This window comes from Ambystoma mexicanum, chromosome 10, assembly GCF_040938575.1.
Source record: "Ambystoma mexicanum isolate Mex_15411 chromosome 10, UKY_AmexF1_1, whole genome shotgun sequence".
NCBI lineage: Eukaryota > Metazoa > Chordata > Amphibia > Caudata > Ambystomatidae > Ambystoma > Ambystoma mexicanum.
The window spans coordinates 180861517-180876401 of record NC_090932.1 but is presented as its reverse complement, the minus strand read 5'-3'; the positions used below and the strand labels follow the sequence as shown (position 1 = coordinate 180876401).

Genomic DNA, 14885 nt, shown 5'->3' with positions numbered 1-14885 from the left:
ATCTTACAGGGTGGCAGCAGCACACAGATGCGAACGTCCAGCAATAGGCAAAGTCCAGCAATGGGCAAATATATGGTGCCTACCCCATCTTACAGGGCGGCAGCAGCACACAGATGCCAAAATCCAGCAATAGACAAAGTCCAGCAATGGGCAGATATATGGTGCCTACCCCATTTTACAGGGCGGCTGCAGCACACAGATGCGAAGGTCCAGCAATGGGCAAAAACATGGTGCCTATCCCATTTTACAGGTTGGCAGCAGCACACAGATGCAAAAATCTAGCAATAGGCAAAGTCCAGCAATGGGCAAATATATGGTACCTACCCCATCTTACAGGGTGGCAGCAGCACACAGATGCGAAAGTCCAACAATGGGCAAGTATATGGTGCCTTCCCCATCTTACAGGGCGGCAGCAAGGATGTTGACTACGTGCAAGGATCCCAACAATTAAGAGACAAAGGACTCCGTAACCGAGATGCTTTGTAGCTTACATAGTATACGACTAAGATAATAAAGAAGCTATGTGCAATCAGGAGCCAACATACCAAGAAGTAAACTCTGTATACTACAAGGATTGTGCTGCTACCTGTGTGCCATTGCTGGTGCATTCCTGCAACTTTCAACCAACGGTATTGCACCTGCCTCTGGCAGAGCCCGTCTGCTCCATACCTCAGCATTAGAACTGCTCCTCTAACACCATCCTGTTGTTCCTTCATCATAAATATTCAACTACAGCTGCTCTCCGATGTTGTTGGGACCTCATGACACCTAGAACTGCACCTCTCTAAAATCTCTGACCTCGGCCGGAGCATCCATTTGCTAACTTCAACAAGGAATTCCCAGGCATTTGATAGTCCTATCAGAGAAGCACTCATGACCTTCATGATCGCTGGCTGCTGTAGCATCTGACAATTGGCTTTCAAAACTACCAGAATGGTCAGAGATTTACCTTCCCGCTTATAAGCATACAGCATAAGGGTAATTGTGGCATCAGGGCCATCTCCCATTTAGCCAATCTGAACTCAGGCTATCTCCTCTGTTGTTTCTACAGGAAACCCATACTGTGGTGGAGTGGGACTAGGTCTAGCGATCCACTAAAGAGTTAGAGTTTTCTGTGCCTTTACTCACCTACTGTTGTGAATAAAGATTCACCAACCTGTAAAGCAGAGGACTTCAATCTGTGGGGCGCGCAATAAAAGTGTATTTACCTTACCTCTGGTGTGGGCTCTGCCTTTATTGAAAGTTGTGAAGTGGTACCCTGTAACTAGTTCATTCTGTTTTCCTTGGCCCTGATTTCAACAAAATCTATTCCTATTAGGAATCAAGCCATTTTTCTGCCAGCCTTATATAATAATAATAATAATAATAATAATAATAATAATAATAATAATAATAATAATAATACTAATACCAGTTTCTTACATTATTATTAATAATAGTAATAATAATACCCGTTTTTATATAGCGGTAGCCTTAGTGGATCGAGACATGATAATTGTATTGCTTTGTGATTGGTTCTTTTCTCTACTAAACCAGCATATATATCCAGCTACTAAATAACAAAACCATTTTAGTGAGTTTAAGGAAAGAAACTACACATTCCTCTCTGTGTTGCTTTGTCTTCAAGTATGAGGCACTAATAAAGTATTGTAATAGAAGAATACTTAATAAAAATACCCTCCCCCTCTTTACCATTGAAAGTTCTATACTCCAAAGGAATGATTGAAAAATCACCATCATGTTCACAGGCTGGTGTAATAGTCGCTATTTAAAGAGAGGCATAACCAAAGAAAGGGGGATAGAGAGAAAGATGAATAAAGAAAGCAGATTATAGAAAGAGCAAAAGTAATAAAGAAAGAAGGGAGAACGAGAGAAGTAAAGTATGCACAAAAAAGGAAAAGGAAAAGACAGAATAAAATAAATGAAAGAAAGAAAAAGATAGTGTTAGCTATAATCAGTCCTTTATACATGCCTTTCAGCCAAAAAACGTTTGTTGTATCTAATTAGCCTTGTCCAACACGTGAAGAGGCTATCCACCTCGTGGATTTTTTGCATAGGACCAAGCTAGTTCATCACATCACTCTACTGTACTCACAGACTTCAGGAAGATGACCACTACCTCATGATGCTTCCCCTTCACTGTAGGTATTTCTCGATCTTACTTTATATATTATTATAGATGCATTCGATCTTACCGCAGTTCTTTTGTGAGTGAAATCGATTCATACATGGTACTGTGTGTGTGTCATGGAATCTTACACCAGACAAGGGGTAAACCACATTATAGACAGTCCTAAATGCTACGAGGCCATAGCAATTGCAAACACGTGCTTTAAAATTACTAATAGCTACATCCAACACATGTTGTGGGTGCTTAAGAAGCTTACTCCAGCTCCTACTATGTTTGACAGAGAATCTTGCTCTGACTCCTATTATCATTCCTATTATATCTCACTGCATCTTCCATTCCAGGTGTTGGGAATCTTACTCCAGCTTACAAGGTGTATGGCGAGTATTGTTTTTCATACTTTTATTCAGGGTACTATGGGCCCTTTCTCCAGCTCTTCCTGGGGATGCTTCTAGATAGTAATGTCAGCTTCTACTGTGGGTGTTGTGGAATGTAACTCTAGTTCAAACTGTGGTCTAATGTTTGGCCCGGCGTAGCATAAGCAAAATGCACAAAGCCTTGCATGAAGGCTTTTATGCATTTTGCTTGGGCTATGCCCCGTATTCAATCATTTGCCAACGCAAATGCTCCGGATCCCTATGGAGCTCACTGGTTTTATGCGCCACCATAAAGCAGGCGGACTCCAGAGGGATCCATTGCACGCACTGCCTGCCAGGCAAGCATGGTAGGCAGCGTTAACTCATTTGAACAGTGTTTAAAATATGGCAAAATATGGCAGCGGGGAGCCGCCAACATCTATGTCTACACACAACAGCTCCCCGCCGCCAAATTACATGCAGGAGCAAAATGAGCTCCTGTGAGTGTTGTGATCTAACCAAAGCTCTTAATATGGATGTCATTAATTCTCGATGAAGCTCATGTCTGGGCCGACATAGCGTCAGTACATTTAGTAAAACCTTGCGTAAAGTCTTTTATGCATTTTATTTATGCTTTGCTCCACTTTCAATCATTTGTATGGCGGAGAGGAGGGTTTTGAACGCAACTTGCGTTTCTGCTGCGTCCCTTCGTCTTGGCTATACAAATGCTCTAGCATTTGCACCGACATGCATTTTCATGTTGGCGCAAATGCTGGGGATCCATATGGGTTCCAGTGTAGACGCTGCCTACGTAGCTGTAATTGTAGGAGCGTGCACGCTGCCTTTTGCTCTGCACATTTACACTCCGCTGTGCAAATGACCAAAAGTTGGCGGTTGGGAGCTGCCTATGTTAACGTTTAAACTAAACTGCTCCCGTCACCCACCAAAATGCGTTCAGGAGCAAAATGAGCTCCAATGTGTTATGATAGGTTGTATGTTTGATATCGTGGGACATTAGTTCAGCCCCCTTCTGACCACTGGTTGGGATTGTGGACTAGTCTTTTCAGTTTGGTTTGTGGGGTGGCTGACCCTTTTGTGGTGTACGCAGCCCAGGACATCGCTCATAATCCAGCTGCAAGAGTGTATGTTTTCTAAAGAAATATATTGCAATCTTTGGAAAGCTCACATGCAAGGGTGCTTTTGCGTACAAGGAAACACTCACACAGTGGTGATCTTATAAAGGAGTGATGCAATTAGATACACTAAATCGCTTAAAATATTGTGTTATGTTGTCTCTCTTACCTGTGGCGTGAAGTTGACGTTTGCCCCCCGGTTCAGGAGTAGTTGAGCCACAGTGATGTTTTCATAGTGGGCAGCTATGTGCAGTGGGGTAAATCCTGTCTGAAATTCAAAAACAGCTAGCAATAAACACGGGAACTGATAAAAACAACGGTCACAGCCTCCCTGCTCCACCCCCACACCCCCATCCAGCATGCATATATTCCCCATAACACGCTTAATTTAATTGGAGATCCTGAGAGAACTACTTCTTCCCAGACTTGTCACATTGTTGAGGGAACAACGGGCATTATACCAGGACAGAGGTAAAGGGTTGGCAGCAGAGCCAAGGAAGTGGAGAAGTGCTGTAGATGGGAAGCAGATGGCCCTGGATGCTGAGCAGCACCTCCTTCAAAATATATTAGCCTTTAAGAGTGTAAAGAAGGCTGCCTTATGTGGATCCGATCTCTGGGATCTATGCAGAGCACACAAAGGCACATAAACTGCAAGTTGGCACATTGGGATACTACATGCACTGCGCCTGGAACTTTGGTGGTGCGCAAGTAAAAGAGGAAGTGTGTTTGTATGAGTCCTTTATTTATAGTTTATTTATAAAGCGCTTATACACAGGTTAAGTGCTTCAAGGTGGAAAGGGAACAAGGGATTACAGTAATCATTCTTAGGCCTGGAAGATTCCGAAATGATCTAAACAGAAAAAGAAAATTCGAATATTAGGCCTGACGACATTTCTCCTAGTATAAGTGCATGACGTGTTACAGATGTGAGCAAGCTCAGAAGGGGAGACAAGAAACGGTGGTGGTGGAGGACAGGACAGACAATTAACTGGTCCTAGTACATTTAGGTAATGCATACATACATATGGAGGTGCGGGACGGGGGATGAACAAAACAAGTCCAATCCAGCAGGGTCCTGGGTTAAGTTCAGAGAGGTTGCCCTGCTCATGGAGCATAAGCTGGCAGTGCACAAAGCGCAGCGTCCCGTAGGCAAGTGCAAAATACTGACAGGGGAGCCTGGGACCGGTTAGGCTCTGGAGGTGGACCAGCCAACCAGTCAGCAAAAACTGAACAGAGTTAGGGGGAGAAGGAAGGTATAGAGAAGGTAAAAGGAGGTTAGCAAAGCAGAGGAAGAGAGAAGAAGGAAGAGAAAAGGAAGGTCTTGAGGAGTTTCCAGAATTTAAGGTGTTCTAGCTCAAGACAGAGAGAGGCAGGGAGGCTCTCAAAACCCATATTGAATCCTACTATGCTAGGTACTAAGGCACCATTAAACATAGTGCAAACTCATGCCACTGGACAATCCTCTTCAGTGGAAACACTGTGCAAAATCAGATGAAAGACAGCAACCCGAAATCCAGAGAGCTGATAGTCATGCCTTCATGTTTACAGATAGCATACAAATGTAACGGGTGGAACAAGATGGATCTGTGTGCTCTGCTGAGGACCAGACCGTGAAAGCAGCTTCGGACATTGGCCAATATCCTAACACCATTACATCTTAAAAAGCCTTTGCAGTTTTATTCACTGTATTATCAGGCCATGATGCAGGGTGGTACCGTTTAGGTGAGACATAATTTTTTATAAAAAAAAAGACTGGTATTATATTACATTCCTCTTCTACTGTGGATGCAGGCTAGATCTGAACAAGCACCCTATGCACGAATGGATTCATTACATTGACCCAAAGCGCTGAGTCACCCAAAAGTGGCATGAAGGAACTCGCACACAACAGGCAGACCCAACGGATTCCTATAAAACAAAGCAGAACTAGCCTCTTCCCATACACAGCAGCACTTGTGTGAAAGAATTAGATAGAATCACGTAAAGTTTCCACAAGACACACCTTGGAGAGGACATCCGCATTGGGATCATTCTGCAGGAGTACAGCTGCTGTCCGGGTGTCATCATTGCGGGCTGCTATGTGCAACGCGGGCAGGCGTACTTTCCCCTTGGTACCATAGTTGATTAGGTGAGCAACAACATTTTCATGACCTTGCTGCAAGGCGACTGCCAAAGGTGTAAAGCCATCCTGGGAAAAGGAAACAGAGAGAGTAAGGATCTAAGGGCAGAAACAGGAACTGAGGGAAGGGAGGAAGAGGAGGAGGATGGTGGGATAAAAAGGTGATGAAGCAATTAACATGAATGAAATAGACGCCAAAAAAGAATGTGATAGAGACTGCAGGGATAGAAAAAAACAAGACAGGCAAAAGCATAATTCTGGTTATAGTTCTTGTCTACCAAGGCTATAGTGAAAATCCTCTCTTGTTACAAAAACTAAATGTGATGGATGGAAGGTTTTGAATTAATCACAACCACTGGACAATAGTCCATGCCATTTTGGCTCATCTCTGCTATTACAGAAGGTTTTGAATTAATCGATTTATAACCACTTAGATAGACATAGGACACAAGCAACCCCGGACATGGTCCACCTTTCTTTGGCCTCATGAGGTGGAGTTTTGTTTCTTATGGCGCTATGAAATACTGACCCACGTCTGAGTATGTCTGCTCTCACTTAGGGAAAGAAAACTAAAAAGTGAACGATGGAAGATTTTGAATGAATCATAACAATATGACCACATACACAGACATTATGGTCAAACATTCACATTTTAACTTAAATGCATTGGACTGGATGAATATTTTGAAAATATCACAGCAGCAAACAAGTAACTTTTTTGTCGCATCGGAAGTCTCTTTGGGTCAAATATCCGTGTTTCGCCGGATTCATTCCATGAGCCTCTGACTCCGTTTACGGGTCTATCTCGGGACACACCTGTGCACAATTTTCTTCTCCTCCCCGTTGCTGGGGTGGCCCTTCCCTTGCTTCCCTGCAGTCTCCGATGGTCAAAGGAGAATCCCGTCTATGTCGAACCCTCCTCGTCCCCATTTCCCCCTGCGCCAGCCTCCCCTTGTGGATTCTCCGGGTCATATTTTGCCAGGAATAGGGCCCATTCTACAGCCCTCATTGAGGTTTTATCATGCAGGCACCTAATTAGGTCTTCCATTCTGTATAGATCTAATGCTTTTGGGCCCATTCCCTCACATATGGGAGTCTGTCCCTCTTCCAACCTCCTGCCAGGCATGCTCTGGCCGGCAGGAGAAGAAAGTGTGGCATGTGTGGGAGCTTCAACCATACACCTTCAATTGTTTCCCTGCCAAATAGTACTAGCATAGTGTCAGCCTCTCTGTCAATTCCTTCTAATCCCTTAGTCCACCCCAGGACCTCGTTCCAGTACTGTTGCACCATTCCGCAGCCCCACCACATATGCCAATAATCGGCCACTTGTCCACATTTCCTCCAGCAGTGAGGGTCCGCCCCCGGGAACATCTTGGCTATCCTCGCAGGGTTCCACTGCCATCTGTACAAGAGCTTCAGGCCGTGTTGTTTGTACTGGCACGCCACCGATGTACGGTGGGCATTGATAACATAATTTTGCCCATTGCTCCAGCTCCATTTCCAACCCCAGGTCTCGATCCCATTTCTTCCTGATTCAACTAATATCTTCCCCTTTCGCCTCAAGCACCGACTGATACATTCTGGATATGACACCCTTGGTTTGTTTCTCCGAATCTAACAACTTTTCTGTTCGGGTCAGATCTCTCTGTAGCTTCGTCTTCCAGTCGTCTGACATTAGCACCCCCTTGTGTTGTAGATTTTTGAAAATGGAAAGGTTCCCTATCCCCAGTGACTCTTCAAGACTAGCTAATTCTGTGAATCTGTCCTGCTTCAGGACCTGCCCCACTCTTTCCAGCCCCGCCTCAAACCATTCCTGAAACCTCCCATGATCTGGTATACGTTCCTGTATCGGGGGAGCCAATATATGGCTTAGGGGCGATGGCCAAGTAGTGACCCTAACCATTTCCCTCCTAACTCTCCACAACCTCCAGAGGGGGCCCAAGATTCTGTGTGCATGTACGCTGCTCGGAGCCGCGGCCGACGGGGCCCAGAGCCATTCCCCTAGAGTTACGGGTCTGAACTGGAAATTCTCAATCCCCACCCATTGCTTATCTTTCTCCAGTCGTTGATGAGGTAATCCAGTAATCCAACCCCCCCCCCCTTTATCCTTCGTCTGCACTAGTATCTTGTATGCCACCCTTTGCTGATTGCGGGAGTTCTATGGGAAGTGCCTGGTAGAGGTATAGCACTTTAAGGAGGAGCATAATTTTGATCGCATTCACTCTTCCGAGCCAGGAAATCGTTAGTTTGGACCAGGCATCCAGGTCTCCGAACACTTTGTGTAATAGTGGGGGGAAGTTACATTTGTATAGTTCGCTCAAGTCACTCGAAATCCTCACCCCTAGGTACCCGATATGGCTTCTCTCCACTGGGATCCCAGGTCAGCCCATTTACCAAATGATCCTCTGAGCACTCATGGAGTGGGAGGAGAGTCGACTTATTGACGTTAACCTTGAAGCCTGACACCTCCCCATACTCTTCCAACGCTCTAAGCACCCTCTGTATCGACCCTGTCGTGTCCGAGAGATATAACAGTATGTCATCAGCATACATGCTCAGCTTGTGTGTCTGTGTCCCTACCTGTATCCCCTTTATTTGATCATTATTTCGTATTTTCTCCCCTAGCGGTTCCATAGACAGGGCGAACAGTAGGGGCGATAAAGGGCATCCCTGTCTAGTGCCCCTGCTAAGCTTGAACTCCCTAGACTTAGCTCCGCTCACCACCACTCTCGCAGTAGGTCTGGAGTATATTTCTCCTATCGCCCAGCACATTCTCTCCCCCACCCCTAGCTTACATAGTACTGCGAAAAGGAAACCACACTCCACCCTGTCGAATGCCTTTTTGGCCTGGTCTCCTGGGTTACCCTTTGTGTGTTCAATGAGGTCTAGCGTTTTCCTAATTGTGTCGGGGCCTTGTCTGCCTGCTATGTACCCCATTTGGTCCAGGTGCACTATACGAGGCAGCTTCGTTTCTAGTCTTGTCACCAAGATTCTTGTGAATTTTTTTTCATCTACATTTAGGAGTGAGATTGGGCGATAAAACGGGCACTGGGCTGGGTCCCTCTCCTCTTTTGGGATTTCGGGAATCAGTGCCTTACTAGTTGTTGCGTGTGCTTTCTCAGTATCTAGGATATGATTATAAAGTTTGGCCATGTGTCGTGTCAAGATTCCTGTGTGCTTTTTATAAAACCCAATGGTGTATCCATCCTCGCCTGGGGCCTTGTGGTTCGGGAGGCGTGTGATTGCTGCTTGGATTTCCTCTGCCGTGATCGGGCTCTCGAGGTGTTCTACCTCCGAGTGCGTTAGTCCAATCATATTTACCCCACTTAAGTATGCCCCAATTGTATTCCCCCTATCGGTAGCCTCGGATTCATATAACTTCTCATAATATTGGGCAAATTTCTCAGCAATGTCTTCTGTTTTGACTCTATCCCCTTCTTCAGTATCCACCAATTTATTTACCCACCTCTATGCCCTCTGTGCCTGGAGTCTGGCTGCCAATAGTGTATCTGCCTTGTCCCTTTTTTCATAATATTTCTGCCTTAAGTATCCCAATTTTCCATGCCCAGTGCTTTGAGTTCCACCTTTTTTTTTTTTTAAGTTTATTTTTGGTATTTAAAACATAGTACAACTTCACACCCACATTAGGGTGGACTTAAAGTTTGCGCCAAAACCCAAATCCCTCCCTCCGGCCCCTATCCCCCCCTCCACCCCTTCTCTTGAGTTCAGTGTCCCCTTTGGTAAGTATTGTACCTTTCCAGTCACTCGGTTTGAGGAAGTAGAGGTGCACAGTCCATGCCTTCACCGCGGTGTACCCTCCGTTTCTGAGGTGTCTGCTGAGGGGTCTTCTGCTTCACTCATCAAGAACAGTATCAGCGGACCCCAGATGTCTGGAGGACGAGCATGTAAGGGTAGTTGTTTAATATAGTCTGTTTCTACATCCTGGCAATAGAGAATGTCCTTGCGCCAGGCAGCGATTGCCGGGGGGGGGGGGGACGTCGGCCCCAGGCCATGGCAACTCTCCTAAGAGCTAGTGTCAGCAGAACCCCAGCCAGTTTCCTTATTGGAGAGGAAAGTAACCTTGTCATGCCCAATAAGGCTGCTGTTTGATTCGGTTGTATCGCTTCTCCCACAATTGCAGCTGTCGTCTCAAGGACTTGGTTCCAGAAAGGGGTTAGTTTGGGGCACTCCCAAGCGAGGTGAACAAAGTCTGCTGAAAGAGTCCCGCATCTATTGCATTTTGCCAATGCGCCAGGATGGTGTTTGCTGTTATTTTCTGGTGTGTAATAGGTTTGGTGAAGGAAGTTGAAGTGGATAAGTTTAAGGCGTGAATTGAGGGTGACTTTTTGAGTCTGTTTCAGGATGTAGATCCAATCTTCTTCTGAAATGGATATATGCAGAGACTTTTCCCACCTGGATTTTGTGCGTGTGATGACGGGGGTCGTGCTGGAGATAATGGATTTGTAGATCTGCGACACCAGCCTACCTTCGCCTTGTGCCTGAATAACGTTATGTAGCAGTTGCCAGGTTGGTGGTTGACACGGGAAGTCGGGCAGGAGGGTCTGCAGGGTGTAACGAGTCCTGAAGTATAGGAATACGTCCAGTGCCGTGTTGCCCCCTTTCAATTTTGCTTGATCAGGGGTTAGAAAGCCATCCTCTGTGAAGAGGTCCCCTAGGGTTTTTATGTGTAGTTTTTCGACCCATTGGTGAAATACTTTCTCTGAAGTCAGTGGAACTCTTGGTATAAACTTGATGGGCAAAAGAGGAGAGTATCGTGTTTGTACCCCGAGCTTTTGGGCTAGTGTCTTCCAAGCTTTGTACGTCAAGAGCATTACATTCATTGTGGTGTTGGGGACGGGAATCTGGCTAAAGATGACAGCAGTCAGTAGGTTAGGCGTTGCCAAGGCTCGTTCCACTTGTACATGAGGTTGGATTACTTGAGTGGCATACCAATGACTGAGGTATTGTGCTTGCGCTGCCCAAAAGTATTTCTCCAGATCTGGAAGGGCCAGCCCCAAACTTGAAACCAGGCGTGTCAGTGTTGCGTGTGCCACTCTGGCTGGCTTGCCCGCCCAAAGTATATCAAGGACCAAGCTTTTCAGTTTTTTCAGAAAGGATTGCGACAGCAGCAAAGGGATATTGGTGAATAGGTATAGCAGTTTTGGCAGGATCACCATCTTGACCAGGGAGGCCCTTCCCCAAAGCGTTAGTGGAAGAGTCTTCCAACGTGACACTCTTTCTTGAAGGGACTTGACTACCTCTTCGTAATTATCTCAAAACACCTCATGCTGATTCAGTGACATATTTATCCCCAGGTATCGGACCTTGGAAGTTTTCCATGTGAATTGGAAGTCGTCTGTAAACGGCTTGGTGGCTGGGGTCAGTGGGAATACAATGGATTTTGATTGGTTGATTTTTAATCCGGAGGCCGCTCAAAATGTAATGACTTCCCTTATGACAGGGTTCAGATTGTCCTCGGGGTCACTTATAAACAGTGCCACATTGTCGGCGTAGAGGGATATGATGAGCTTGTGTGGCCCTATGATGAGTCCCCTTTGCTGACGTAGTTCTCGAAGGTTGGAGGCCAATGGTTCCATTACCAAGGCGAAGATTAATGCCGATAATGGGCAGCCCTGTCTCGTGCCTCGCTGAAGTTCTATAGGGGCTGATTTGGCTGTGCCAACAATAATATTAGCTCGTGGCTTGGTGTATAATAGAGAAACAAGTTTGATGAAGCGGGCACCCAGTCCCATCCTGGTGAGTACAGTGAACAGAAACGGCCATTCCACCAAATCAAATGCTTTTTCGGCATCGAGAAGAACTGCAATTGCCTGCTTTGAGGGGTCCAGTGCCTCGATGATACCGAACATTCTCCTGATTCCGAAGGTCGTATTGCAGCCTGGTACGAAGCCGGCGTGGTCTGCTAGCACAAGGGCGGGAATCAGTGGCATAAACCTTTTAGTAAGCACCTTAGCGAGTATTTTATTGTCGAGGTTAAGCAGGGAAATAGGACGATAGGATGCGCAGTCTTCTGGTGGTTTGCCTGGTTTGTGTAATAGGATGACATTGGCTTCACAAGAGGAGTGTGGAAGGTTCCCCTTTTCCAGGGCTTCCTCGTATACCGCCACCAGGAGGGGAGCTAGGGTGCTTGCAAATGCTTTATAGAATTCTCCCATTAGGCCGTATGGGCCCGGTGCTTTGGAGCATGGGAGGGTCTTTATGGCCTCTATAATCTCTTCTTGTGAGATCATCTCATTCAGAGGTTCACGCAGGGGTTGATCGACCCAGTATAGCTCTGTGTTTTCCAGATAATCTAGCGGGGCGTTTGAGCCTTTGTTAAGTTTGGCGCTGTAGAGATCTTGGTAGAAGAGTCTAAATTCCTCTGCTATCCTTTCGTCGGTTATGATCGCCTCGCCCTGTTTGGTTCGAATCCATTCGATTTGAGACTGTTGTCGGCTCTGATTAGGTTCGCTAGAAGAGCGCCGGGTTTTTGGCCCTCACCATATTGTCGGACTTGACTGCTGCGACTCAGAAATTTAATCTCACGGTCTGCTGTGGAATTGAATTTTTGCAGTTCTTTTTTCAGAGCGACTGCTATTCTTGGGTCAACCGTACCTGTGTTCTGGAGCTCAAGGTGTTTTAATTTCTCTTCACGGTTGCCAGTTCGCGCCTGATGAGTTTGAGGATGCTGTTTTCTTTGGCGTGGCAAACTCCTCTAATAAAGCATTTTAGAGACTCTCAGATTGTGGCAGCAGAGGGGACCGATCCTATGTTGGCTTCGAGAAACACATTGATCTCCTCCCTTAGTTCGGAAGCAAATACATCATCCCGCATCAAGCCCGTTTTAAAGCGCCACCGCTGTAGTGGCGATGTAGGGTTGGAAGGTTTAAGACTGAGGAATAGTGGGGAGTGGTCGGAGAGCGTTCTTGGATGGATGCAACACCGGCCGCTTGACAAGGGGCCGTTCGCTTAGGTGAAGAGGTAGTCGATTCGGGAGCTTGTGTTGTGTACCACAGAGTGAAACGTGAAAACTCGTAGTTCCCCATTAGAAACTCTCCAGGTGTCTTGCAGATCGAATGCTTTGCAGCTTTCCTTTATTTGGAGGCAAGCTTTGGAAAGAGGCTGTGGAGTGGCTTTCGATCTGTCCCTTGTTGGATCTAATACCGTGTTCATATCACCTCCCCAGATTATGGTTGCCGGGTCTTGAGTGGAGAGCTGAGTTAACACCCATCCAAAATCGTCAGGGCCATCCACGTTTGGTGCATAGGAGTTGATGAAAGTCATTTTCTGGCCTGCTATGATGCCGCTTACTAGGACCGCTCTCCCATCGGTGTCCTTCACCGTGCGGACCAGTCGGAAGCTGATTCTCCTATGTATGAGGATGGCGACTCCTCTAGAATAGGAGGCGTATGAGGAGAAGTATCTGTGGCAGCCCCAGCTCTTAGCCCACTGGTGATCTTTCCCTGGGAGTAGGTGAGTCTCTTGAATCTTGGCCACATCCACCTCATGTCGTCTGAGGTATTGGAGGATTTTCCTGGTTTTGGATGGGATATTGCCTCCTCTTATGTTCCAGGTCAAGACATTGAATGGGACGTGTTAATCTTTATGTTGGACCACTTTTCGTTTTCAATGATCAACATTGATGCGGCTAAGTTTAGCCCAGTGTTGGGGTCAATGCCTGGAGGTAGGGTGCCTGAATGGTGTGGCGGTATTGATAGGGGGCTGAGGGATGGGGGACCGGAGGTCGGCGGGGAATGGGCGGCGCTGAACTTTCCTGGTGTACTCTGAAAGCAAAGTCCACGGGCAAACCCCAACAGGCCCGTAACGTTTCTCTACTTAGGGTTGGCAACCCCCAACTGGCCCACCAAGAGGTCCCTCGTCAACCAACAAGAACAAATGGCGGACCATGGAGTTACCATGCCGACGGATGTACTCCACCCCGAAAAAACTCAACTTGTGAACCAAACAGTTGCTGTGCTAGGGGCACCTGCGGCCTCCCAAGTATCATAGCCCGTCTTGCGCTCATTGTGGATGTTCCAGCGTTCTCAGTGATGTGGATAAACTTGTAGCGTGCCGTCCGTCCCTTCTGATTATGGTGGATTCCTTTTGTTTCTATCTCTTTGTGGTCTTGGGCGAGCATGGTTCTGTTCTGGGCAGTCCAGTTGGTCTAAAAATACATTCGCTTCGTCCGGGGTTTGAAAGATGTGGACTTTCCCGTCGTGCTGTACTCTAAGTCGCTCAGGGAAGAGCATTGAGTAAGCCATTTGACTGTTTCTGAGTTTCTGACGCTGGAAAATGTTTTCCGCTGTGATTGCACCGCTGGGGAGAAGTCGGGATAGAAATGTATTTTGTCCCCCTCATGGAGTAGTTCACCTTTCTCTCTGGCCAGCCGGAGGATGGCGTCCCGATCTCTATAGTTAAGTAGCCTCGCTATGATTGGCCTGAGTGGCGAGCCTGGAGCGGGTCTGGTCGAAGGTACCCTATGTGCCCTCTCTATTATGAAAAGTTGAGATAGTGCATCTCGGCCGAAGAGGGCTATGCAAAAGGCCTCCACGTAGTCTTCCATTTTCTCCTGCGTTTGGTGCTCTCTCACCCCAACTATCCGTAGGTTATTCCTTCTTGAACGGCCTTCTAGATCCTCGCACTTGGCAATAGTCGATTTCATTTGAGATTCCAGTTGTGAGACTTTATTGGCTAGGGTTGTTGAGTTATCATCAAGATTAGATACTCTCTGCTCAACATCGTTCATACGTTCAGCGTGGGAGTCCATGTGATGTTGCAGGAGGTTGACTTTAGAGGCTAAACCATCCATTTTATTGTTCAGGCTGCCAATGCCAACTTTCAAGTCTAGGAGGATTTCTTTGATCTCGAATGGGTTATCGAATGTTTCTTCCTGGTGTGGACAGACTGACGATGAGGCCTGGTCTTCCTGATGGGGGGGCGCTTTTGCGGTTGCGCCACTTTCAAAGTTCAGCTTTCTCTGGGATTTGTCATTTTTCCCCATCGTGACTGCGGATTTGGGTAAATCTGTTGGGTCCGGCCGGTGGACCGTTACGTTTAAGGCACTCTGGGGACCCTTCTCTGGGCCGGTCTGTTTGTTGTTCATTGTGATCGGTGGACGTGTAGCCTTGTAGGGCGGAGGTCCGCCG

At 46.7% G+C, this 14885-nt stretch overlaps 1 protein-coding gene across 8 annotated transcripts in view; it reads right to left on the bottom strand.

Moving 5' to 3' along the window:
- The window catches only part of ANK1 (ankyrin 1), a 2823483-nt gene that overhangs the window by 2075250 nt on the left and 733348 nt on the right, over positions 1-14885 (bottom strand). For all 8 annotated transcript variants that reach the window (XM_069617665.1, XM_069617670.1, XM_069617666.1 and 5 more), the window contains 2 exons: positions 5620-5805; positions 3787-3885 (listed from right to left, as the gene is read on the bottom strand). In XM_069617665.1, coding sequence (XP_069473766.1) covers positions 3787-3885; positions 5620-5805 — 285 coding nt within the window. The remainder of the gene's footprint in view (positions 1-3786; positions 3886-5619; positions 5806-14885) is intronic.